Raw genomic sequence first — 27,041 nt, forward strand, 5'->3', positions numbered from 1 at the left:
CGAGGAGCCTCAGGGACACCACGAGAAAATGGTGAGCGATAGCTTGAAAAGAGATGCCACACTGGGTTAAACTGAAAGTTTCATACCATTTTCTGCCTTTGGAAGTAACAAGAAGTAGAAGAGGAAGAGAATGAGAAATACAACCTCCACTTAATGTGTTGACTATCACCTACTCTATGAAATGAATGGGTTAGTAGCTTTCCTGAGCTATCAGTGGAACCTAGACTGTAATGTTTCTTAGCCGCTACAGAATCTTTCTTTAAGCTGTATAGTATAACTTCAAACATATTTGTTGTTTATTTTGACAGCCACTGTGAGAATGGGCTGTTTATTTCTGTAGGTTTAAGCATTCTGTCCATTCCTATCATTGCTGTCAAGCTTCCACTATCCTTAGTTTTATTGTAAACTAGTTCAGCTGGTTTTGCTGTAAAAAAAATTGTGGAAATCAGCATCCCAGAATCACCAGAAAATGACTCATTATCCCCAGATAATTGGAATGAATTGTCTTTTAGAGGTATTGCCTTGCTTCCTTTAAGTATAAAGAAAGCCTAGGAGATTTGTTTCTTCACAGAAAGTGAAGTAAAATCCAAACAAACTGACTTACCAGACTCAGACAGGAGAATGGTGGCAGAGGGGAGAATTCAGCTTGGGTTTTTCACTCATCCTCTGTCTGATCAACTAAGACAGTTACCCATATCCTCACCCAAATTCTTCTAAATAATCCCAAATCTCTACTTGCATTAGCACAGCCACTGCAAATTACATTTTTCCACAGTACAATTGGACTCTACTGTGGATAATGATCATCTCCTTAGTGAACAAAAACTACTGTAATCTCATTATATATTAAGGATGCCAACTCCTGTATGTACTACTATGCTCATCTTGAGAAGGAGGTAATGGACTGCTGTGTCACATCTGCAGCGTGCATTAGGTTGTGTTTGCTGTATCCAACTTCCAGTGCTTCCACAAAGGACACCGGGACAGAAATGGGGATCTAAGAAAAGAAGCACACAATTAAAAATGAAAGAATCACCTGTAATAGCTAGCATTTGGAGGAGATCATTTTCAGAAGAGGCTCCAAAGAGCAGTTTGTACTGTCTGTACTTTGCAAATAAATAGCATCTTAAAACACCTTAAACAAGTACTCAAGAGAGAGAGTGAATCAAGCTCACTTCCTCAAAATGGCCTTCCCATCCCTAATTACATGATGGATGAATCATACATGCACTTAAACACATGCAAGTCAGTCCACTATGAAATGCTGTCTGCAAAACAAAAGTAATAGATAGTACTTGTTACACTGTTCCTGGAGAAATATTTCTATTTAGGACATGAGGGTCTCTCTCATCCCCTCACAATAATCTAGTATATATCACTGCTTTACTTCTCACATTCTAGACTTTGCAATGAAATGTATCATACAGCAAGACTGAAATACTCAGTGATGAGGTGTTCATCACACTTCTGGTTTTTCACTGCCAAATCTAGTCTTCCTATATTATGGGTTTGTCATGCTTTTTTGGCTCCCAGAGTACAACTGTACAGACAGATGACATAAAACCACATTTGGGGAATTTCTAGGGAGCATACTACGAAGATGGTGGCAGCTGTACATATATGCAACAAGCAGCAGGGATTCTTCAGTGCTTTGCACAACCTGCAGTAAACCCTAAACCTCCCTATTTCTATCGTTAGAGTTGCACAGCTATTTCCCTCTTGACTAAGTATCATGGGGCAATGCATTTCTAATCTGTTTATCATCTTCAAACATTTCTCATCAGGTGTGAGAAGTTCTGGAAGAAGTCCAGGAGCCGAAGAAAGTAGGAGTCCTGCCAGATTAAGTGTCAGCAGAGAAAGGGAAAATGGAATCTTTGGGGAACAATGGGAAACATCTCAGAGCAATGCTTCAGTGACCCAAACCTAACTCTGTTCAAAGTTGGAGTAAAAGATACACAGAATTTGTATTCTGAAATCTGTAGCAAGCCATACTTTCATCTTTTGCTTGCATGCTTGATATTCCTAAGAATCTCAGGAGAATGATACTGTTATTCCCACTGGGTTTCATAGATAGGACTGGAACCCCACAATTAAATGTCCTGCTTGAATAACATTTGGTCCTGGTTGCTGTAGAAAGATTCTCTTCCCCATTTAGGGGAAATGACAGTGACTGCAAAGTCTTCACATACACCTTCAAATACAGATAAAATCATTGCACTCTCAATAGAACAAAGCAGAGTAAGAATGAGATACAAGAAAATGCAAGATGGAAGAAGAGACCCATCTTGTAACTACTGACCTTGAAATCAGATCATAGCGTGTGAGAAGTTCATAGAAAATGAATTTCAGTGCATGATCTCCACTGGCATCGTTTAGTGCAAATACATCAAAGGACCACTTGTCTACATTCTGCAAGAATAAGTAGAAAAGAATGTTAATCTGATCATCCATTTCACCATCACATTTCAATTTCCATCACTGTACATCTACAAATGGAGGATGAGAGAGTATAGATTTTATTTACAAAATTCTCCATTTCACTTAACCAATACAGAGTCTAATTTACACATATGTATGGTATGACTGACATTTAAGAAGTCACTGTTCAGAAAGCTTCTGTTGCTTGCTTATTCAAGTCACAGTGATTCAGCAATTGGACCAGCAAAATCCTGGTTTGCCTTTGTAACTGAAATACTGGATGGGCACCAGCATACTGGCCCATGGTCGTATTTTCATCACCTGCTGCACAGTGAACCAGCATAATAAATATCTTAAAGTACCTTGCTTTACTCAAAGAGATCTTAGTTCCTTCTGATTATTGCAGCTTCAATTGCCCAAAGACAGCGTGATTCTCTTTTTTTAATTGCATTTTTAATTATCTGCAACTTTGTGTTTTTGTTTTTTTTTTTTTAAAGATGAGTTGGCTGAGGCATTTAGAAAAGTACAGAGCAGGAGAAAGTTATAGTAATGCTACATTAAGTGCTAACAATGGTATGAAAAATGACCTTTATAACATAAAATAAATATCTAACTGCAATTGAGAGTTAAAGTTAGCAGTAAATGCTATACTAATGCTGCAAGGTGCTCAGTCAAGAAACAGGAAACTTCAATTTCTAGCTCATAAAGCTAAAATATAATGTATTAACTCACTTGCAGAAGGCTAAATTCCATCTCGACTCCTATGGATGGCAGCGCGAGCTGACAGCACTCACTCTTGAACAACACAATGCACCCTGATCTCCACAGAGGATGTTCCCGAAACACTGTGAACCTTTCACTCCTACATGTAGGAACAAAGAGTGAAGGTGCAGAAGGAATTATAGCTAGAACGATATACAGATCAACTTCACAGCTTCATCTGGCACAGAACCAACTTTAAGTCTCTTCTGTCTGCCAGCCAAGAATTCTGATGTGCTTCTTTTAGGGACAGACCCAAAGGACTGTCCCTAAACCATATATTGAAAATTGACATCAGTAAATTTCCCTCCCCATTTTCATTTTGTCTCAGTTAAGGAAGCAATAGAATTTAACTCTTGCACGTACATAACATTTACATAATAGCATATACAATATATAATAGTAATTTACTTTTATAATTTATATTTAAATCCATATTTTTATATAATGTATATGTATTAATAAAATCGTATATTTTTGGTTCCTAAGAAGTTGAAAATAACGTCTCAAATATACTTGAAATAGAATGTACTGTAAAGCCATCTTATCTTGTAGAAATAAAAAGATTTGTGCTTCTTTATTTACTTTTTCTTGTAGTAATGTGCAGCACTATCTGCTGCAATCTCTTGCAGCAGATAAAAGTTAACAAATTGCAAAACTGCACAGTACATCCAAATTGTTCTTTTGCAGTGAACAATGGTTACCCATGTAGATGCAAAGTTTCACAGCAGCTATTTAGATTTCTCTGAGCCACCTCACTGCCTTCTGTTCTGAGCCCCAAACAAACAGCACCCTGCAGCTGGTAAACCAGTTGCAGAGCAGCAAAAGACAGCAGCAGAATTTACTGGAGAGGTAGACCTACTTAGGAAGGACAATGAATCCTCCTCCCCTAAAGAGGCCAGAGTTGATGGGGAGGACATTTAATGAGGAGTCGATGAAAGTGGATGATGAGAACGTAGAGCCTGGGGAAGTGAATCCACTTCCAGATGAAGAATAATTGATGGGAAAGGATCCACCTTCACCAGGCTTAGGAGGCACAACACCGTTCAGGCTGACTGCATTGATCTGAAAGATTCCCAATGAACTTAAAAAGAGGCAGTATTCAGCTTCTTGGAATTTATCTTTGAATACCCTTTTATGTGAAATTCTTTTTGCTTCTAGGTTTTATGGATTGAAAGCCTTGTAGTCTTGTTTCAATGAAGCCCAGTTTATTTCTCTTCTAATGCAGTGTGTTTATTGGCAATGCAAACCTAAATACTGTCAGGAGTGTTCTCCGGTATCAGCTTAGATTACCTCTCTTTGCCACCACGCTGCAAGGCACAGAAACAGCCTGTTTTCTAATAGTTCAGCGTTCAGGAAACTGATTCAGAATTTCACTAACTAAAGCAAGACTTTGGAGTGGAAGGTGAAAATGGCAGTTCCAGCATAAGGAACAGTATGACAAATCTAATGCCTCAGAAAAGAAAGGAGACAGACATTTCCCAGAGACAAAGGGCACCTCTCACTTGGCCCTAGTTCCCACTTTCATCCCATGCTATTTAAGACCTGTTCATTCAAGGAAAAGTTCAAATTACAAGTGCCAGAGGTCATCCACTGTTGCTTTGTTTTAAGTCTGCCTGGAATATAGTTTCCATGCCATCTGCCATTTACTTGATTCTTACATCTACTTTTCCCTAAAACTAACCCCTCCTCAAAGCCTCCTTACATAAGGACTGATGAAAAACATGGAACAGAGATATTTTTCTTTTACCAGAGAAAAAGATCCCTCACTTCATAGTCACCACCTTATTCACGTTGTCACTTTTTGGTAGTACATACATTGTGAATTTTCACATGGAAATAGCGTACAGAGTTACAATCAGACATCAAACTCAAAAAATTTTGTCACATCTCTTCACCAGACTTTCATAATCCCTCTTTTACCAGAGAAAAATATCCCTCATTTCACAGTCACACCTTATTCATGTCGTCACTTTTTGGTAGTACATACATTTGTGAAGAATTATTGTCAAGGATAAAGCATATTTCATCAAAAGTCTCTGATAAACACCTTGAGAACTCACCAAGAATGGCAACCAGTGCCACTGAAACAGCCTGATGGATTAGTTTCAACAAAACAAGGACACTTGTTTTATGTTTTTGTTTCTCTCTGTTTCTTATGTTTCAATAATTAATAAATAAGCTTAGTTACTTAAATTCATTACATTTATTACATACTTATACGTGGCCCAAGGCAACTGCTGTTCACTCAGTGAGGCCCAGGTAAGCCAGCAGTTTGGACAACCATGTTCTAGATAAAAGGAAATTGTGTTTCTAATCACTTGTCTAAAAAGCTAGGCATATTGAGGGCAGGTGTCAATCTACTGCACTTTTAACCTTCCCAGCTGAAAGGGAAACCACCAAAGACAAATGCTGTCTGTACAACAAGCAATCTGCTTGATGAAAAAACCAACACTGCATTGATCTATTGATCGAACTACTCTGGCTGCAAAGTAGCTTATTTAATCAATCGATGACAACACTTACAAAGTGACCAACTAATTAAATGAGTTTTTACAAGTTACAGTTCCTCAGTTCTCCAAATATAAACTTATTTGTGGCATGTATATACATGCAGGTGAGTTAGCACAGGCTTTCTTTATAGTGCAATACGCTTTCACACAGAAATAAGCAGCACGGGCTGAATGTGGGCTTGAGCACATCAGGCCAGCATGAGGTCTGAATTTGCTTATATGGACAGAGTATTAGCTTGGCTGTAATCACGTGCTAAAGCAGCCACATCCAACCCGCAGCCCAGCCCTATGGCCACCCTCAGCAACAACCAAACCAACGGAGCAAAGCAATCCCTCTTTTCTCAGTAAACCCAAGCAAGCCAAAAAGTTTTACAGCTATAACCTAATGAAACTGTTCTTCATTTCCACCTTCCCTTATCAGCACCTCTTATTTCATCTGAAAACAGTGCCAGCCAAACCTGAACAGACCTTAACATAAACAGATGAGTATTAACCTCGCATGGCCACAGAGAAACCTGTTTGTAACTTTGATCACACACTAGTTTATAATGCCTTTCATGGCCTTCTGCAGTAGATGTTGAATATTCTGAGGTGACAAATATGGCCTATTCTGAACAGCGGACAGCCTCATAACAATGCTTCTGCTCACTCTCTCCTCTTTTGAAAGTTGGTTTTGCATGAAGCCTTACATTAGATTTTGCACTAAGCAGCCTTCTTTGTGCATCTAGCATTTTTTCCTGACCATATCATTTATTAAAAAAACAGTATATTTTAAAGAGGACTGGTACAGAAATCTTTCATGGGATAACTATTTTAATGATGGTACAGAGACAAGAACAGAAAATGAAAAAACACAGACCTCAGCATTTTAAAGGCCTTACAAAGTACCAGGTTTGTTGGCTTCAGCTTTCCTTTGGCAAAGCTGAGGGATCTACTTGGAGAAATTCCCCTTCCACCTCCACAGTGGCATTTTTGTTTTATGTAATACTTCTAAACAAACAAACCAAAAAAACCCATGCATTATGAATCAAGGTATAATAACAGTCTTGCTCAGCCAGGATTTCCTCAGAAAACAGCCCTCAAAACCTCTCTCGATATATGTTTCATATATCCCATATGGTCTGGCCCAAGCAGCAGGCTCACTGATGCTAGAATGAACATCACACACATAAGGAACAGAGCACCGTCTGGTTTCCCATTCTATAAATTCAGTTTTTAACTGGATCATACTGGAGTGGCACGACTGTTTTGGTTTCAATTGGGACATACTCGAAATGAGTTTGCTGTGAGCACAATTAACTGACGGGAAAAATCTTGACTACCTACCACAGTACTGAAAAGCCAGCTGTGCTTGCATTGCAAAACCAACTGAAAACCTACTATGCAACAACAAACATAACATAAACATAACACCGTGCATCTTGCAAAGGAACATTCACTTTTTCCTGCCATGCTAAAAAGCTTCACTAAACCAACTTCTCTGTATAGAAAAGAAAGATTTTAACAGGAAAAAGTATCCGAGAAAGCTAACTTCTTACTGCCCTTTGGACACTCAGAACTTGGGGCCCTGAACTGCAAAACAAGCCAAAAACGAATAGAAAAGTTACTTGCATAGGTAGGTAATAGGTGTATATACATGCGTGTGTGTGTTTGTATGGCTTCTATTAGACTGTCTCCTCCTTTCCCATCTGTCAAACCTACACTGCCTATCTTCTAAAGCAGTAGTCTGGAAACTTGTAGACATGCTTATCTTTAATTACAAGATGAGTTCCCCAAGTGCTGATGGGAATATTCATATAGAAGGGAAGGAGGTTAAAGTGCAGACTTGTTACAGGCTCAGACTATTTTCCAGGCTGTGCTTGTGAAATAACTGAGCAGGAAGGATCAGAGAACTGGATGGGGTCCCAGCCTTCTTACAAGCTGGGCAACAACTGTAAACATTTAAAATATCAGATCTGGGCGTAAATCCTCCATCACACTATTAAAGACTGGGATAAATCCTCTGCTACAGTAATACGCTTTGTGGCATCACATGGAACCTGACAAATGTGTGAGGCAAAAAGGGTTGGATGTGTGATCCTGCTGAGTGTGACAGACCCCTTTCCTTGCACTTAAAGCTTTCCTGTAACATTCCCAAAGCAATCTTGGGATCTGGGGGCAAAGACAGGAAACGTTTTTCTCATCCTCAGGGAATGACTGACTGTTTCAGACAGGAAAAACAAAATGCAAAAGGCAATCTTGAGCTGAGTTTCAAATCACATTGCAGATTTGAGGGATTTTCGTCATGTTTCATAACCCCATTTTTCAGCAGTCTCCTAATTTTTTTTGCAGAATTCATGCAAAAACACAGAAATAACTTATATGCCTAAGTAAAAGGCATTTCAATGTGAAAATCAAGAATTATTTACTTAAAACTGAATGCAAGAGGCTAGTCTTGACAATTTTGAAAGTAAAATCAAAGTTAATGGAAAAAACACAGTTTTTGAAGAGCAGCTTTGCATTTGTGTGGTTTGGAAATTGCTTGGGGTTTGTTTTTTTTTTTAGTTAGACATTTCAATCTTGCAAAAAATTTCCGACTGTACTGAACCCATACTCCATTTATCAGAAATGATTTAAGCCTTTATGAGCCTGCTTTTAAAAATGAATCTCCGAGCCACCTAAGCACACAAATTATACCCTGCAAGGTAACAAATGTGCTCGTCTCTCCCAGACATCAGCAGAAAAAGCATGCAGTGCTTTCACATGGTGCCTTTAGAGTGCTTTAGTCTGTGCCTTATGTCTGAAGCATACAGGACCTGAGGGTGCTGCACAATTTCAGATATGGGAATTAGCACTTTGCCCCTTTGGGCCATCTGTACAATATATTATTTATGAAAGAAACCCCAACTAATTCAAAGCATGCAGAGCATGTTCTGGCAGCTGAACTGCAGTTACTGACTGGGGGAAAAAATATGAAGATAATGGGAAGAAAAAAAGTCTGTGAGCAGTCACGGTGCTAAAGGATATTTTAATGAAAGGGGATAGAAAAAGGCATTTTTGTTGCAAATGCATACCAGGAGAGGAGCAGTTCACAATCCCACCACTGAATGTTTCTCCCTGAGCTTTTCTAACGTCAAGCATGTTTGTATATTTTTCCCTCAGTTGGAATAACAGCTTCATCCAATGCAGTGGGCTAAAATAGGAGAGAGTGGTCTCCACTGGCAAACAGCTGGCAGCCGCAGAAGACTCCCTGCCTGGCCCCATAAATACCCTGCTTGTGTAACTAGCTGTGGCCAGATGCACACACAAACACTGCAGTCACCGCTGAACCTCAGCGTGCCCGTCACTTTCCGTGCTCCTGGTTCTGTTCCCAGACACGTGCCCTGCCTGCTTGCTCCACTTTTATCCTCGGCTCTCCCCTGGGTCCCAATCGGCAGCAGCCTCGCTCCCTCCCCTCGCCATTCCCCTTGCGCCTCTCAGCACAGGAGCTGCGGCTCGCCTTTTGGCTCCCTTCACTGCACTCTGAATCCTCCACATCCCTCCCACTGCCCTGAGCATCTGACCAGAGAGATGCCTTCTCCTTGAGGCGCTGCCGGCATCCCCCACCAAAACCCACTGGGTGCAGAGGAGCGGGGATGCTGAGTCCCAGCCTCCCAGAGGACTCCTGATCCCGACATTGCCATAGCAACCGCTCCCACTGCTCCCTTGATAAGGGAGTAGCAGTGCTCACGGAACCCAGCTCGGGACCTTGGAAGTCCAGACAACCCAACGCTGAATCACAATCTATCTGCCACCGCTCCGTGAGTAATGCATGTAGCCTCCCTCCTGCCTCTGTCATCTCTTGCTTTGCTCTTTTCGTTTTTAGTTCCCTCTCCTCCAGCAAGGCAAATCTCATGTCACCCATCCCATGGGAAGCTGGCTGGGGATGCTCCCATACAGGGTGATGCCATACTGGGGCTGAAACATGGGGGATGGATTCTTGGGAAGACATGAGAGAAAACAGCTTTAACTAACTTCTATACTAGGGTGAACACTTTGCAAGGAGCTGGTACTGTGACTCACTATGCCACTGTAAAGGGTTGGCACATGTGAGGGCTGGTTTGCACCACGAGGAAATAATTAAGGAAAGTTCTTCATTATTTATTTTCTCAAAAGAGAAAAACTTTGCAGCGAGAACTTATGCAAAAGTATCTCATATGGTTTTCAAAGTTTAACCGTTGGGATTGGTTTTCTACAAGTTGATGGGAGGTAGTGGGAGTCAGTCTTCGGGTTGGTTTTGAACTAGCCCCTAGAAGTGCACAAAAACCTGCTTCAAGACAGTACGAGGGATCTCTGCGTTTTTTATTATTAATTAATAATAATTAATAATTTATTAATTATTAATAGCGAAGGTTTCAGCGGAGGGATACTCAGGGTTTCAAACAACAAAATGTTTCCTAAGAAGTTTTAAGCACGCTTTAGAAAACAAATATCAGATTAATCTAACAAGAACGTCTGGAGAGAGCAGCCTAGTGCTCAAATAATTGAAGAAGTAGCATGAAGCTGTTCTCTGTGCCCAGGAAGACATCACCTCAATAGGGTAATGTTAAAAACATAGCAAAACTTGTAGCAGAAAGTTTGGAGCTCGAGGCAAGAACACCCAGACTTTCTATTTTTAGGGCATCTATTTTCTTTTCCAACAGCAGTAGATGAGTTGCCTTGTCTTGTTTACAAGATGTGCCTGGGAGTGGGTGCAGATAGAGAAGCCTGTAGAGAAACCAAGGCTTTCTGCTGAGCACAAGCTGGAGGAGCCCAACACACACAGGCACAGCACTGTTCCCTATGCCCTGTGAGCTGTTTCAGATGAGCTCTGTGACTGGAAGATGGGTGCAAGATGCCTAAACCCAAATAAGGGTATCTCAGTCTCTCTTTACATACTTGTCAATGATAAGGTACCTACTATAGGAGCCTGCAGAGTACACTCAACAGAAGCACAGACAAATCTTTTATTCCCTCCCGCACAGGTTTACTGAAAGAAAAGAGTTGGTGAGGGTGTTGGGAGTTTGACCATCCCTCCTTGCTCATGGGTGCACTGAAACCAGACTCAGAGAGGGAAAGGAATGAAAAAAAAAGATTCAGAACCTGTCTGGAGAGCATAAGGGTGTGCATGAGGGAAAGAGATACTCTGGTCTCAGAGGGAAACTCCAATGCCTGAGCAGCTGTTTGGGCAATGTAGCAAAGAACAGATCTCAGAGCATTAACTGCTGCAGTCCAGCTTCTGGCTTGTATTTCGCACTGTGAAATAGTCCCAATTGTTCCCATTTCCATCTGTTGCGTGCTAGCAAGGCCAGGCCCATGCATGCAGGGATGCAGACAAGCATGCATGCTTGCCATCTCACCCTAGGGCCCCCATTGTCTACACTTCTGCTGCTGAGCAGCTTCTTCCAGTAGCACTCTGGCCTCTGAAGCCAACTCAAGCAAGGGCACGGCAAGGGGCTAATTCACCCCAGGCAGCCCAGAACTCTGGCTTTTCACTTCTCTCACAACAAATGCCATTAGAAGAAAAACAAAGAGTGAACCACTACTTCCCTCATCCTTCTGACAGGAGTACAGAGCTTCACATTTTGGCTGTCTGGCTGCCCCAAGACCTGTACCATGTTGCTCATAGCAGAAACGTGCTCTGTGTCCAGGAAGAGATAGGTACCTCGTATCATACAGGCTTAGGTGGCAACGTTATCATCCACATATCAAAATAAATACCAATTAAATTCAGATTAGATTGCCAACTGCCAACTAACAAGAGAATGCTCTTAATAGTACTTTCATTTAGGTAGTATCCAAGTCAACATGCCAAGGGTGTCTTTAATGATGAGGCGTGGCCTGCAAACTAGTGCATACTTTTTCTTGGAGGTTTTTGCCAGTTGTGGAAACAAAACATTCTTCTGACCAAATAAAAAATAAATAAATATTAAAAATCTATACTTACGGACAGCGGTAGATGGTCTGCTGAAGTCCTCAGAAGCAGAGTTTGTGGAGACTTGACAAAGTTCACAAATTCTAAGGAAAATAATAAAAGGAAATTACTTGTATACATAGCAAGTGATGTCCTTAATGGTAAAGAGTCCTGATATCTATGGCCAGTTAGTCCCTGTAAACTTAGATAAGAACTGCAGGTCAGAAAATTCTCCATTTGGTGGGTGATTACAGTCATCTACTGATGACTTCTTTGAGAATGGTACTGTATCTTGAGTTTAGATCCAAATCAACATGTTTATAATTTCCATGTAGCAGCCTAGCACCTATAGACTTTCAGATCCTAGGAGTAAGCAAGAAATGCAGAGCAACTTTAGTCTAACCAAAGCCACTTCTGTACTTAGGTCAGGATCAAATGAGAAAATTCCAGCTCTTTGGATTTATTCTCACAGCTTTTGTTTCCTGTCTTATAAGGAAGACTTTTCTCATGAGATTTCATTTCAAGATGGCTTGAATGTCACATGAGCAAAGTACCTCTACAGATTAAAATTGTTTTGGTAGAACTCTGTTATTTGGTAGAACTCTGTTAGTGTATCTTTGCTGAGTTTTCATTAAGCTCCAGCCTGATCATTTGAGATAAGTATTCATACATCAAACCAACTATACACCAAAATAGTTAAAAAAAAAAAAAAAAAAAAAAAACCTGGTCTCTTTGTCCATCTCTAGGCAAAATATTTATATGTAATTGAATCCTGGAATTAAATGCATTGCTGGACTGTTTGATGAAGCCCCATAATTTAGGGAAAGAAAGGAATCCTATAATTTGCGTGTATGTGTGTGTACGTATGCTTTAGAACTATGTCAGTGAGTAGTAGGAGCCCCTTTGTGTACCCATGCCAGAGCACTCTACAAAGACTTCTGAAAGAGTAAATTAATTAATAAATTCAGAGCATTTGCTGTAAGCTACTTTATAACAAAGGTGCATTTTAGGAAGAGAAAATTTCAGACATTTTCCATATGAATCCTCATCTCTTACAAGAGTGCATGTTGGAGTCCTGTTATATGACAACGACCAGCATGATAAATAATCCACACAAAACTGAAATAGCTTTCAGTCATATCAACACTTTTCAGCTTGTCTTGTTATTCCTTGCTTTTTTCTCTGTCTGTAAGTTGAGTCCACCCTGTTTACTGCCAAATAAGTAAGGAAAAAAAGCTACAAAGGAAAAACACAGAACTCTTTCTCAGCCTTTTCAGAAGCATTTAAGGCACCTCTGCTCTGCCATTTCCCAAAAGTAAGAGACTACAGGTGACTCCTTTGAGCACACTGCTCTGCAGGATGGTGTTACAGCCTGGCTGTGCTGTACAGAAGGTAGTCTCAAGCTAAGTGACTATTGAATTCTAACTCATATGGAAAAATCTATATCCATTTTAGACAGCGTCTCCTGCTGAGTGTGATTTAGAGCTTCACTGCAAGCATTAAAGCTGCACCAAGGATGAATGTGGCTCATTATGTTGAGAGATACAATAGAGTGTGAGAAAAAAAATCACAGTCCTCCATGTAAAAGGCAGGCATTACCTACAAAGGTGACTGACTGCAGCAGAGTGCAAACTGTTAGCATGAAGGCTGGTAGGAAAGGAGCTGCACTTAACACACTAAAATCTGAGAATGTGCTTCCATTTGTAAAGGCATACTAATGACTTCATGCAGTCACCATAGTAGTCTTCCTTCCACATGAAACATTACAGGGGAATCTGTTTCTTCAGTGTCTGGAATTGATTTTAGTGGTTTGGGAAAGCACCATTACAATCCTCACATACATCACCTCCTTTTTTTGAATGAAAGACCTTTGTGTAATGCACAGCAGCAGGAAATGGCATCACTCAACAATTCACACATTGTATGCAACATCCATAGACCCAAGACATCAAATCTCACCATGCATTCTGGTCCTTCTTTTCTTTGTGTTCTTTTGCAACAACGTGCAGTGTGGAGGCATATTGGTGGGCAAGGCAAAGTTTTCTGTGGGGTGAACTTCAAAATGAAAGGGGTAAGAAGTTAACCTGTAAAGGCATATTTTAAAGAACTACAGTTGCTGTGGGCTTGTCATCTGTGACCGTGAAAAGATGAAGACAGATCTAAAAGATTTATTTTAAAACATTATTTTTCTAACTATTAAATTAACAAAAAATCAACAAGGAAGTCTTATACTTACATATAACAATCGTAGATGAAGTCTCTTTACAAACTTGATTTTCATGAGGTGAAACAAATCAATGAAACAACTTAGAGAAATCAAATCAAAGTTAATTAGATTTTATAAGGCACGGCTAGCCAGTGTAAGTTATTACTGATCATACAAGTAGATTTTACTATGTATCTCCACATTTTTTCACCCAAGACTTGTTTTAAAAAGTCCATAATCTGAAATGTTATCTTTAATTATACTGAAAACTTTCTAAATAGGACAATCTTCAGGAAAGAACATCACCAGCACAGTCATAATATTTAGCTAACAGCCAGCATAACTTAATCAAATCCCATAAAATCAAATGGCACTGAAGAAACAAACAGTTTCTCCATCAAATCACAAAGCATAGTGTGACCTTTCGTATGGCCAGATAATATGTTTATGTTTTAAATGAAACGCTGACTGTTATGACTTAAGCCTCAGCTACAAATTATTTATACAGTCAATAAATAGAGCAACCATACCATGCTAAGATGCATTCAAAGATTTCTTTATGAAGGGTCTTCCTAAGTGAAAGCTGTTATTTTATTTATTTTTGCTAAAGGCCAACAAAGTTTCCAGGTGATATAACCCTTTAGCACAGAGCTGATGCTGGACTGGGCCAGATCTTCTGTGGTTGAACCCCTGGTCCAGGCTTTATTCAGTAGGTATTTATGAATGCATCGAATTTTACAAATTTCTGTGAATTTTAAATACTGATGTATGGTATGGTAGTCAATTCCCTAAGTACATTATGAGTCAACGCTGCTGACATTTATTACTGTAATTTAATATTGTTGCATTTACTTTGAAGTCTCTGCAGTTTAGGACATGTTTTTTCCATTCCCTGAAGGACTAGCTCATTGCATGGTATGATTGCGACCTTTTATATTTTGTTTGGCAAATATTTATGTTACTAGATTTTGCCTGAGGTTTAATTGTTCTTAATATAGATGCAAGTTTTAGTCATAGAAATGAGGTTAACTGACCTAATGTTCACTTTCTCGCCGACAAACAACTGCAATTTTCAGAGAAATATTGTAGGTAATTTCTTGGACTGCAGCAAGATCAAAATATACTCACACAGTACAGTCTCCTGTTCTCTCATCCTGTCCTCCTCCTTTCTGTTTTTCTCTGGTTGCATTTTCTTTCACCTTTTTCTGTTATTTATCTTCTTCTTCACCTCCATCTACTCTCCTTCATCTTTTTCCAATTTCTTCTACTGCTGATGCAGTCTCTTGCTGATTCTCTTCCTTCACTGCTTTCCTGTTCCCTACAAGGAAGTCAGTCTGCTCTTATTCCCCCAAAACAGAGAACAGAGCTTATGAGCAGGAAACTACCACATCTGGTAGCTTCAAAGCTTCAAACCTTTGGGGAATGCTAGGGATTCTCAGGTAGGAAGCTGGACTCCAGGGCCTTCTACACTTGTGCGTAAGAGGGGATAAAAAACCATGAAGAACAAAACAGCACCCCAAAGAGTTCTATAGACCATGGGCACTTAAGCAGCCTTATGACATGGGTCCCCAGTGCTCCTACCAAGGCCATTCCTCACGCTGGCTCCAGAGCCTGTGGACACTGGCTGACCTCCAGAGTCACATCTGGGTCTTTGGGGGTATCTATAACTAGAATTATAAGAATTAACTCTTCAGCATTCATAATTAAAGTTAGATTGCACAGTAAACACCAATTATGACAATTAGTTTACAGTTGAGAACATAATACAGAAAAAAATACGAAAATATTCTATTTCTTAGCATTTATTTCCTATATGTGATAGCACTTTCTGGATGATTAAGGTCAATATTTTTCTGCAGAGCCAACATATTTTCTGTGTTTCTGTGGGTTGCACAAACCAATGTAGGTGGAAAAATGGGATATCACACATGTAACAAAGACTGTGATTATATGCATCTCTTAGCATGCTTGAGCAAAATCAGGTCAGCAGACTGTATGACAGAAAGCAGCTGGAAGACAAGAGCTTCCCTCAATCTGGCTTGCAAGTGGATACATAACACCAACATGTCTGTTTTATGTCATGCTGCTGCTTTTCTTTCTCTTCTTTTTTTTTTTTTTTTTTTTGGTGCTGTAGTTTCAAAGGGGGAGAAAAAAACCCATTTCAATGATGTCAACAGAATGTGTTCAGCCACTTGATATCCCAGAAGACAGACTGGACAAGCGAGATTCACACTGCAACCATTTAGGTAAGTGTTATTAGATGATGTCATTGCAGAAATTGGAGAGGTGTTGTCTACACATCATTAGGCCCTGTCCAGTTGCTGTTTTTCCCCTCCAGCAGTACAAGTGAGTCTTCGTGAAACCTGATAGATTACACCTTCTGCTGACATTTCTGATGCCAGATGGAAAGGCAAAGAGTGTTTTTCTTTCCTGCATATAAATATTAGCTGAAGCTCTAGAACAAAGTTAATTAATGAGGAAAAATGAAAAAGTCATTGTTCTTTTCTCTGGTAGAAAAAAACTAAGCATTTTCTTCATTTGTACAACAAGAAACTGAAGCCATATAGCTGGATCTTTCCTAAATAGGCATTCTACATGCAATTTAAGTAACAGATTCTAAATACCCATCTTTTCCTCTAATGGAGTGGGCTAAGTACTTTTTTCTTCTTCATTTTCAGTCTGTTTCCTTTCTGAATCTATTTCGCATGTTAACTTTTGCACTGACAGTACAAAAGAGAGATTTTTTTGCTCCACCATATACCTATATACCAGACTTCACACTTGATAGATGTGCTTTTTGTATATTCATAATCTTTGCCTCAGTTTCAAATGCTATTACTTCACTGTAGCCTGGCAAAATCATCATAAAGATTCAGAAGCCCAGAAACCACAAAACATTTGCTCACTTTTTAGCTTTTGCAATGACAGTAAGAAAACAATACAATTTCAGGTGTTTGACAAAAAAAAAGTGTTAGCCAAGAGAATTTTATAAACTTTCCTGGTCTGACCTGCAAGAAAAATATCCTTGTCCTGTCCCTTTGCCACACTTCTAGCCAAAGGCAACACTTCTGCAATTGCTGGCGTACTCAACATAACTGTTCCACAACATTATTATTATTAATAAGCCTCTTGTACTGACTTCCTATTTAGGAGTTCTTTCTCCACAGTCATTTCAGTCTTCTCGGATGAAAGCTGTATTATTCAAGCTTTTCTTTTCACCATCTGTTTTATTATTTCCCCTCTGCTTCACTCTCTGTCCTTTTTTTTTTTCTTCTTTTTTTCTTTTGCAGAAGATCTTAAATATTATTTAAGTAAGTACAGAACTAGTCTCCGTCTACAGATGGGAATCGGAGGCAGTAGGAGGTTAAACGAGTTCATTAATACCATTCAGGAAACCTTAGAGGGCTGAAAATATGGTCTGTGTCTTCCAGGATGGTTAATCAGGCTGGGGGACTCTGCTGAAGCCAAGCAAGAAACATCTGAGAAATCAAAGCTTTGGTTTGCATGATGATGCTAATGACAGGCTAGACTTAACTTTTTCAGCTTGCATGAGCACCCAGAAATGCAGATCATTGCAGAAAAACCACGCCCACCATCTGAGTCATTTAAGACAAGCTTCATTTTAAACAAAACCAAAAAACCAGCGTAATGTTATGTAAATCAAAAGTGAATACCGACTGCTCCGTGGCTCCGGACACAAAGCCAGCTCCTGAAGGGAACAATCTGCCGGCTTTGTTTGCTAGTACCTCCGACTGACCTCACGCAGATAAATCCTTCCCTCACAAAAGTGCCCTTGTAACTCTTGGAAGAAACAGCCCCACGCTTAGAGCTGAGCGGAACGACGATGCTGCAGCTTTCCTCAGCCACGCAGCACAGCGCTGCCCGCAGCTCCATCCCCTGCTTTATGCCTACCTACCACCTACAAAGCACAAGGACCACCAAAGTCACTCAGCTCCCACGTAGTACGGCACAGAGGCCTCCTGTACTGACTTTCTACTTAGGAGTTCTTTCTCCACAGTCATTTCAGTCTTCTCGGATGAAAGCTGTATTATTCAAGCTTTTCTTTTCACCATCTGTTTTATTATTTCCCCTCTGCTTCACTCTCTATCCCTTTTTTTTTCTGCAGAAGATCTTTCAGAACAGCTGATTAAGAGCTGTGATCTCAAAAAGAAACCAAGAAAAGGTAAAACTATCCAGCCTTCCCAAAACACTGAACAGGAGCAAAAAAAGCCAAGGAGAAAAGACACACCAGCTATACACACCCCACCACCCCTAACAGGTAAGCAGCACATCTCCTTGAAATCTCACTATGTAAGAGTGGACTGAAGCTGTGGGCAAAGGTCCACAGACCGACTTACATCCCCGTGGAAGCAGACGGGAACAGAACTCCATGCCACGTGCTCCCAGTAAGGCAGGGGAATGGGGAGGATCCAGATTGTGCCCTGCGGCTCCTCCTGCCCTGGGAGGGACTCTGGGAGGAAGCTGGAGAGGCATGCAGGCCGGCTGCAGCCTGCTCCTCCTGGAAATCACGGAATGCTTGTGCATGCAGGGATTCTGGCAAAGGCTGGGTGTTTAGGAAAGCCAGAAACCACCGCAGTGACAAAGGAACTCCTTGTATGATGCCCTGTGCTGCTGTACGTTGACATACCTCTGTAGGTCAAAGAGCTGAATGCCATCAGCCTGGGGAAGGGAAGAGTGTGGAGCGGTGTCCCTGAAACCAGGTGGTTTTCCAGGATCAGCAGGGGGAATGAATGATTATCTCATTCCTCTGCTAACAAACACTCCTTGTATGCTCCCTGGGGACTGAGTTGTGCTCTTGTATCAAGTGCACTGACTTCTTCCCATGCTACATACAGAGGAGTTAACCACTAACCATCTGCGTGGTCTCCTGTGTGCCTCCAACAGTTCACACTTAAGGAGTGAAAAACAAGCATTGGGGTTTTTCAGTATTTCTAACTCCTTGCCCCTGGCTCTTCAGCTTTCACGTATATTTGCCTTTCAGTAATTCTCTTTTAGGAAATCGCTCAGATCTGGAAAGCTGCATTTTGTACCCCAAGTAGTCACTGTATGAAGAATTAGCATTTCACTAGTTTAAAGAAGCAATTTCTGAGTAGCCATATAACTCATGAGAAGGAGATTAAACATCCATATGATTAAACCGCTTTGATAATATATCTAAGTTTCTGGAAATAGAAGATCCCACTCATCTTCACCATGATTACTGATGGGCTACAGCTTAGCCCATGGCATACAGCCAGAGACCAGCTAGCCTCAGACCACCACTGCTTACACTCTATGGGATGTAATTGACTTGAGGGAAATGTGCACTGTTGCAAAGCCAGAAAAGGATGTACACGATGCTGAGCAGATTATGCACTCATTGGGAAAGTGCATAGTGGTATTAGTTGTCATTGGGAAAATCATACAGGTGCAGATGTCTTCAGTGTAAACAAATCTGAAGTGACATTTTCTTTAATTCTTGCCTGCAGGCATACTTTCAGACTTTTCTGATAATCTGCTGAAAAGGTATGGTATCTCAGAGAAGCCACAGAGAGAGAGAGTGAGTCAGGGCTCTCAAATCACCGAACTGGAGCAGAAAAAGCCCAGGAGAAAAGATACACCTGCAATACACATCCCACCTTTGATAATAGGTAAGAAACTTAGCTGAAGTTGCTCCTAGGCTGGATGGAGGTTGTTCTGCCCAGTGCACACAGCAGCATTTGCTGAACTGGACCTATTTGGTCAAAATATCCAGTATTTTGTGTGGTGGTTCATTGAAAGACTTTTCTGTACCCACTACTCATTCTAGATAGACCTGAAGGGGGAGTGAGAGAAGACAAGATATCACTTGATTATCTTATTTAAAGGCTATCTTGTTTTTTGTGAAAATCCAACCACTGCCCTCCTTTTCAAACTAGAGCACTTGCAAATTTTAAGGTCATGTAACTCACATTGCCTTGAATATCCTGGAGCAAAGCTGTTCTGATGAACTTCCTGTTAATTTGAATCTACACTGTGGAAACCAAGCTGTGAACTTGTAGTTAACTGCACCTTAAAGACAGTTCTGTGCTTCTGGCACAATGCACAGTGCAGCAGCTAATTTGTTCAGTGAGCATATGGATTCAGCCATCCATGTTTTGGCCCTAAGACCCTTTGTTTGTTGGGTTTCCCATGTTTTTCTATCACAGAGAAGCCTCAGTTCATCAATGTTTCTGAAGGTCTCTCAATATGTAAAGCGCTGTGGAAGTGTTAATTACTGCTACTAACCATGGGTGCAAGAAACAAGCAAGTTTGTATGCTATACACCAGCACAGCAGCTGTTTCTTAACCACAGGATGGAGCAAAAGAATGAATGAATGAACAAATGAAGGAAAAAGCAAACAAACAAGCCTCAGTTTCAAAACAAGTGCTGATACTTGAAAATTTCAATTCCCTCAGGAAACTCTAGTATGAAACAAGGTCTGCTGTGGGTTGGCACTACTACAACAATGAGACATACTAGCTAGCTGAAGAGGTCCTGAGACAGCTGTTTTGGCCCTGAGTGACTAAGCAACAGCTGAATACATCAAGCACCTGAGTTTTATGTACTCATGGAATTTTCTGCACAGATAAAAAATATAAGGTGTGTAAATGGCTTCAACAGTCATAGTAAGTGCCTTCATTTGTAGATATCTCCTTTCCTTGTAAATCTAGAATCACAGAATCATAGCATCATAGAAACATGGAATGGCCTGGGTTGAAAAGGACCACAGTGCTCATCCAGTTCCAACCCCCTGCTATGTGCAGGTCGCCAACCAGCAGCCCAGGCTGCCCAGAGCCACATCCAGCCTGGCCTTGAATGCCTGCAGGGATGGGGCATCCACAGCCTCCTTGGGCAACCTGTTCCAGTGCCTCACCACCCTCTGGGTGAAAAACTTCCTCCTAATATCCAACCTAAACCTCCCCTGTCTCAGTTTAAAACCATTCCCCCTTGTCCTATCACTATCTGCCCTCATAAACAGCCATTCCCCCTCCTGTTTATAAGCTCCTTTCAAATACTGGAAGGCCACAACGAGGTCTCCCCATTCTCCCCTTCTCTTTTCTAAGCTAAACAAGCCCAGTTCCCTCAATCTTTCTTCATAGGAGAGATCTGATTCTTTACCACTGATTCAAACACGCAGTAATTTTTTTTTTCATTTAACCATCTGACATTAATCATTATGGGGGTCCTTAGAACAAAGGAAGCTGACTAAGTTTGTAAGATCATGATCATGGCAGCAAGCATGGCAAATACTAGCAAATGCTAGCTCCTGGCTTGTTGAACTCAAGCACTTGAGTGGCTTGCATCATTAAAGCAGCATGCTGCAAGTGAGTCAATGGTCCAGTCATCTGCTGAGGGAAATTACGAGAAATTCATCATAAAACTTCTGAGCCCAACTGCAAATGCTCCACTTTGAAATATTTTATATAGAGCACTGATAATTAACTGCTGATATAATCGCTCAAGGAAATTACCAAGAAAATTACCTGAAATTTTACATGACAAATAATTAGGAAAAAAATCAGTCTTTAAGAGAGCAATTCAGAAACAGAGGTAGAGGCCAAATTTATCAAATAATTTGTAACAAATGTGCCTAATGCATGAAGCCTACTCTTTCTGTGGTCCTTGGAAGACTGTTGAGGGATTATTTTGGTCAGTTCAAAAAAAGTTGCCTTCAGCCATTTTAGCACCTTCCAAGATGCTGTGTGTCCTTCGGACTTCAGGATCTATGCAATGGAGAATCTAAAAGTGAAAAATGTTTGATAGAAATCAAAAGTGAAATGTTTTTACTGTGACAATGCTGAAATGTTTGATTCGCGTTTTGTTTTGAAAGTAATTGCTAGCTCAGGGGATGCAGCAGGGTAAATTGTTTCCCTGACACATCTCAACAATACTATGGTTAGCATCTAGTCACTTATTATTTCTTATTTGTAGCCTAGCATTAATTAACTCAAGTAGGCATTTGAAGGAGAAATGAGAATCATTTTAATCATCTTCACCTCTTGCCTCCCATGAAGACTTCCTCTTTAAAAGTTTTTATAGAAAGAGAAGTCAATACATTTTTGATGCAAAAGAAATGTTCTAGTCCTCACATGGCTTCGTAATCACAAAACACAAAAGGGAAGAACACAGTAAAAAGAGGAAAAATGCAGTAACTTTCAGAAGTGTGGCAGATTTCAAAGTGTGTTCGCTTGCCACAGGGGAATGACAGAAAATAATTCATTTTTTAAAGTTTTCAATTACACTTCCAATTACACCTCCTTATCTACACTATCCAATATACTGTCCAGCACTCAGCATGAATTCAAAGCAGCCTTCCAGATGCTTCCTTCCCCTGCAGACTTTTCCTTCCAGATCCTGCTTTATGCGTCTGTTTTCTAATGGTTGACTCCTTCTGGCAAACTTCTGCTCCTCTCCAGGGCAAAACAGCCTATGTGAATTCGATTCTGTCTTTGCTCTTAGGATGTACATTTTTTCTTCAAGATATACCAACATACACAGTTCTGCTGCTTGAACTGTCGCTGGTGGCAACTTCATGTCTTGTTGTGAATAAGTGACTCATTGTGGCTGAGGGCTGGTCCAGTATTTACTGCCTGTTTACTTTCAGGGTTATCCCATCATGTAGCAGACAGAGAATAAACAAGCTGAGCTTTTGTGGAATGGCGGTGCAAAATAGCATCTGAATTATAGACTTGGAGACCTGAGAAGCCCTAGCATAGCTACGTGTGTTAAATAAATATAGAAGGACCTTTCTGTCCCCATTCTCCTGGTCCTGCCATTGCAGCAGTGAGCAGCACACTCAGTGCCGCATGTATCATTTGTGAATTGTGACTGAGTTGTTCCCTTTTCTTACATCTCCCATTTTTGTCCCTCCCAGGCTTCCCTCTTTCAGTTGTATCATAAGCAGCATGAAAAACTCCGCTCAGTTGTTTGTAGTAACAGGAACATTAATTACCTTTTTAAGCATCTGTCCACACAAATAGCTTTGTCGTGAACATGCATTGAAAGGGCAGCTGTTATCCCTCTTGGCTTTGGCCAATAGGTCACAAGTGCTCTAGTACTTTCTTTGTCTCTCTTGGGTGACCACAGACCCTTGCAAATAAAGCAAGCCAAACAGGACATAGGGAATGACAAAAATAATGTATCTGCTGGATAACACGATCCACGTGTGAAGTAGAACTGGTTTTACACCTCGGAAACATATGGTACAATTAGGAAATGGATGAGGATGTCTGCATTGTTGTCTGAAGAAACTCATATCTCCCTATTGTCTGTAGTAGTGAGGAAATCTGTGCTTGAGACAACCTAAATGTCTAATCCTGGGCATCAAAAAATCCTCCCCTTCTTCTAAACATACTTAGGCTTCAACCTCCTAGTGAAGTGGCAGAAATTATGTTGTGACCTATGTGTACAGCTGAGCCTGGAACAGAGATCTCCATTGGTTCCCCTTCAACCAGTCAATGCCTTGGCTTTCTGAAGTGATCAGACAACAAGATCAAACACAACCACTGTTCTAATGGCTTTCTTTCCTCATACACAACAGTAAGTGATTTAAATCCCAGCCAAGGCCAGCTCTCCACTCTGGAGCATTCTTTATTGCCATCCTCATCCGCCAGTGTATTCATTTAACTAAAGCATTTGTGAGATCATCAGGCCTGTGTGTTTCAGCAAATATAGGAGCAAAACTAGTTAAGGTAGCTTCTTTAGGATATCAACTCACCTGCTCAGTGAAAATCTCAGCATACTGCAGAAGCAGAACAGCCCTTTTTCTGTGCAGTGGTTATGGCTGGAGCACTCCAGTAATCCTCCAGCCCAGCTGCAGGAGTGGTCTGTAGGCAGGCAAGTGGAACTGATGTCATCTTGGTGGTTTACATCCCAGGAGGAGATCTGAGGTGGTACATGGCAAATGCTTGGTGTAAGCCAACATTTTTTGCCTATCTCCGAGCTTCCTAATAGAAGTTCTCATGTCTCTGAGAGTCTTTTTGTTCCTAGTGTCTCTAGATAAAAATTGCAGGTAGTTGCAAGTTCTCTCAGGCAAACATGCCTGCACTTAATTTCTATGCTACTTGATTTTGTCAAGTCTCTTGGCAGATATTAATAGAACAACCTACCAATCCTTAAAACTGATATGTGGGATGAGCTGCATTTCATAATTTGCACAGCTTGGAAAACAAAGACTGGGAGGCAAAATGATTTACCTTAATGGTAAACAGAGAAAGATTGATTTACAAATGTTCCCAAATTCCCACATTTTACTTACACTTTCAAACTTGGAATTTGCAAACTGTGCTCTGTTAAGCACACTCTCTCCACAAGTGATAAACAGCATTGTGTCAAACCCCTCAAAATCTTTTCCCAGTGTTAGAGAAATAATTTTATTTAAGACATCCCATTCCACTGATTCATGTTACAAGTCTGAATTTAAATGCGTGTAGTTTTTCTTGAAATGGCTGCTGATCCATGTTCTAGAAAGTAAGTAACCTGCCACTCAAGGGTACATACTCCTCTCGTTTTTGAGTCCTGAACATTACTGGCAACCTTTGGAGTTCATCAATCACCAGAATTACTCACTGATAATGATGTACCATCTTGCTATTGATCATGGTAACTATCTGGCATGCTGTTGCTGCAGGTCCAGCTGAGAGCTGAGGGCTTCTGGTTGACTGCAATCTCCCAGATGTCTCTAGCATCTGCTCTAGAAAGACATAATCATGCCATCAGAATTCAACACATCTTTGTAATTCACAGAATCACAGAATTTTAGGGGAAGAGAGGGGTTGGAAAGGACCTCTGGCATTTATCTAGTCCAACCCCCCTACTAAAGCAGGTTCCCTGGAGGTATTCAAGTAAGAGTAAGAGTGGATGTGATCATCAAACACATGGCAGCTTCATTTATCCTACATTCCTGATCTCTTATTCCTGAGTTTACCCTGATAAAATGATCCATTCTGACTTCATGTTTTAGGAGCGCTTAAGTTGTGCTTTCACAGTTCAAATACTTTAAGAAAAAAAATAATAAAATAGAAAAAAAAAGTTTGCATTTTTCTGAATTATCTATAATGAATAGTAGTCAAGGTGGGAAAATTTACATCCATCTCCATAACATAGCATAATTATTTGCTATTAACAGTGGTGCTTACTCTATTGCTACTTTAAAAAATGAAGTCCATTGTATTTCAAAATAATCTCCATGCTTACCTTTCAGTTTATCTCATGGTCTGGTGAAACCATCTGGTTCACAAGAAACAAGTAACATAAAATGAAGACCGGTATAGGGTAATATTTTCATTAATTCATCCCCTCTTGAAAAAACTCCAAAGTTGAAGAAAATCTTCCTGTGTGGTATTGCTCTATTTTCAGACCTCATGAAGGCTGAAAGCCTTCTCTGTTCAGAACGCTTTCAATGCAGAAAGAAGCAAAACTGGTTGGTTTGACCAAACAGCTCAGTTGGTTGGTGCAGACTAAAAGCAAACACCAGGAGTCTGAATTATGGAGAGATTTTGTTGGTTTCTACTCAATGGTTACCCTCATCCTGTTTTTAGACTGTATTGACCTCTACACCAAGGAAGGTGGCCATAAACTATATCTTACTTCTTGCTTTTTACTGGAAACAGGCAAAAACAACACAAAGTGTTAAAATAGAGATCAAGAATATTTCCTAATGTATTTCCTTGTCCCCTCCTTGCTTTATTAATTTAATCTCTAATAACAAGAATGGCTACAGTAACTGGGACATCACTGCATCACATAAGAGCCTCAAGGTCTTACCGTTTCAAGTATGAGAGAGAAAGAAAGAAAGGAGATATGTGAGAGATTTGTAGAAGGTAGGATCCATGAGCTGCTTATAATATCAAGAAAAGCTTTGGAGGAAAGAAATACATGTGGAAAGATACACAGCATATGTATTTCTAGTGAATCTGGTTTATAGAATCCCCTTGTTGTGCCCTTAACTGTGAAATCAAACTTTCAGTTTTATGTCGTATTTTTCATCAGTGCCTTCGCGATAGTGATGAAGCCCTATTTTTGTCCTCATATTACAGGGTGAACAGTCTTCACAGCATATCCAAATCTCTGGCCTCAGTAATCTAAATACTGGCACAAAGTCCTCAGTGACATACCTGAGTCCATTTTAATGTCAGTCTTAATTCTGTTGCTTCTGGAATTTATTGATACGCTGTAGCTTCAGTGGGGATGGTGCTTGACGTGGCTATTCTCTTTGTCTCATATAGCATCTGTATTTGCAAAAACTAATACTGTTATAAACATAGAGAAAGCAAGCATGCGTACACGGTCACACAGACCGACTCAGTGACAAAAATTAGTTTATAGCATTTATTTCATCTTGCAGGATCTTTTTTTTTTTTTAGCTTCCCAAGCCCTTTTACAAAACAGGTTACCCAATGAATCTCCAGTGTCTCTCCTCACATCTAGCAGAAATATGCTAATTTAAGAGTGCTTGTTAATTTTAGCTAGAAACATGGCTGTCCAATTCTAGTTCATAAGTAGAAGGATGTCCCAAAAATAAATGAGGAGCAACTCCCAAGATGTTAGAAAAACTACTTTAGGATCAAAAAAATTAGAGCAGATGGAAAAAATTCTTCATATCCTGATATATTATGAGGAAGTGGCATTTTAAATCCATTACTTCTTTCTCTCTCTCTCCCCCTTGTTTTTAAGGCACAAAGCTGCTTACAGAAGAAAAGCAAACGGCGATTATGGAAGATGAAGAAAAGGATGGAGACACAATCCCCAGTTAAAATTACAGTGATATTTCCAATATTGCAGTGTAAATAATTCTGGGTCATTCAAAGTGGCAGCACATAGAAAAAGAAGTCCTTTCATTTTTATAAATAATTTTTTCAAGCATGCACTTGAATTTAATTTATCTTCAAGTGCTTCTCTGCATCTCATGAAATCCCAGCAAGCATTACAGGAGATGACAGAAAATTCACCTACATGTGGGGCTGGAAGGATTCTCTTGGTTAACTAAAGCAGCTTCCCAGGATTTCTGTCTTCAGGGGATCCACCTGAGACTATATCTACTACCTTGTAGTGTGGTGGTAAGAGTTGACACAAAGGCCCCATCGATCCAGGGAAGTTGGCACTAGATAACAGGGTGTCAGTAAATGCATGATACCACTAGATATCACAGGGTAGTCAAATATCAACTACTGATTCAAATTGCATTTTTCTTCTGACATCTCACCTCGTTCA

At 40.3% G+C, this 27,041-nt stretch overlaps 1 protein-coding gene and 1 long non-coding RNA gene across 9 annotated transcripts; one reads left to right on the forward strand and one right to left on the reverse strand.

Annotated features, from left to right (window-relative positions):
• LOC116238592 (uncharacterized) lies at positions 1 to 24,575 on the reverse strand. 8 transcript variants are annotated; one of them, XR_016467628.1, is made up of 9 exons: positions 24,399 to 24,575; positions 23,548 to 23,714; positions 14,936 to 15,125; positions 13,838 to 13,907; positions 13,561 to 13,685; positions 11,635 to 11,705; positions 3,151 to 3,280; positions 2,300 to 2,409; positions 1 to 997 (listed from the first exon to the last, which is right to left on the reverse strand). It is a non-coding gene; the product is annotated as an uncharacterized LOC116238592 (long non-coding RNA). The 8 variants fall into 8 exon arrangements; XR_016467627.1 differs by lacking the exons at positions 23,548 to 23,714; positions 24,399 to 24,575 and adding an exon at positions 18,166 to 18,807; XR_016467629.1 differs by lacking the exons at positions 23,548 to 23,714; positions 24,399 to 24,575 and adding an exon at positions 15,389 to 15,933.
• PPP1R17 (protein phosphatase 1 regulatory subunit 17) lies at positions 8,075 to 27,041 on the forward strand. Its single transcript, XM_090142254.1, has 5 exons — positions 8,075 to 9,469; positions 15,942 to 16,053; positions 17,934 to 18,086; positions 19,297 to 19,458; positions 26,505 to 27,041. The coding sequence occupies exons 2-5, from the start codon at positions 15,972 to 15,974 to the stop codon at positions 26,582 to 26,584; spliced, it is 477 nt and encodes a 158-aa protein (XP_089998380.1). The 5' UTR covers positions 8,075 to 9,469; positions 15,942 to 15,971; the 3' UTR covers positions 26,585 to 27,041.

This window comes from Phasianus colchicus, chromosome 6, assembly GCF_987193195.1.
Source record: "Phasianus colchicus chromosome 6, bPhaCol1.hap1.1, whole genome shotgun sequence".
Lineage (NCBI taxonomy): Eukaryota > Metazoa > Chordata > Aves > Galliformes > Phasianidae > Phasianus > Phasianus colchicus.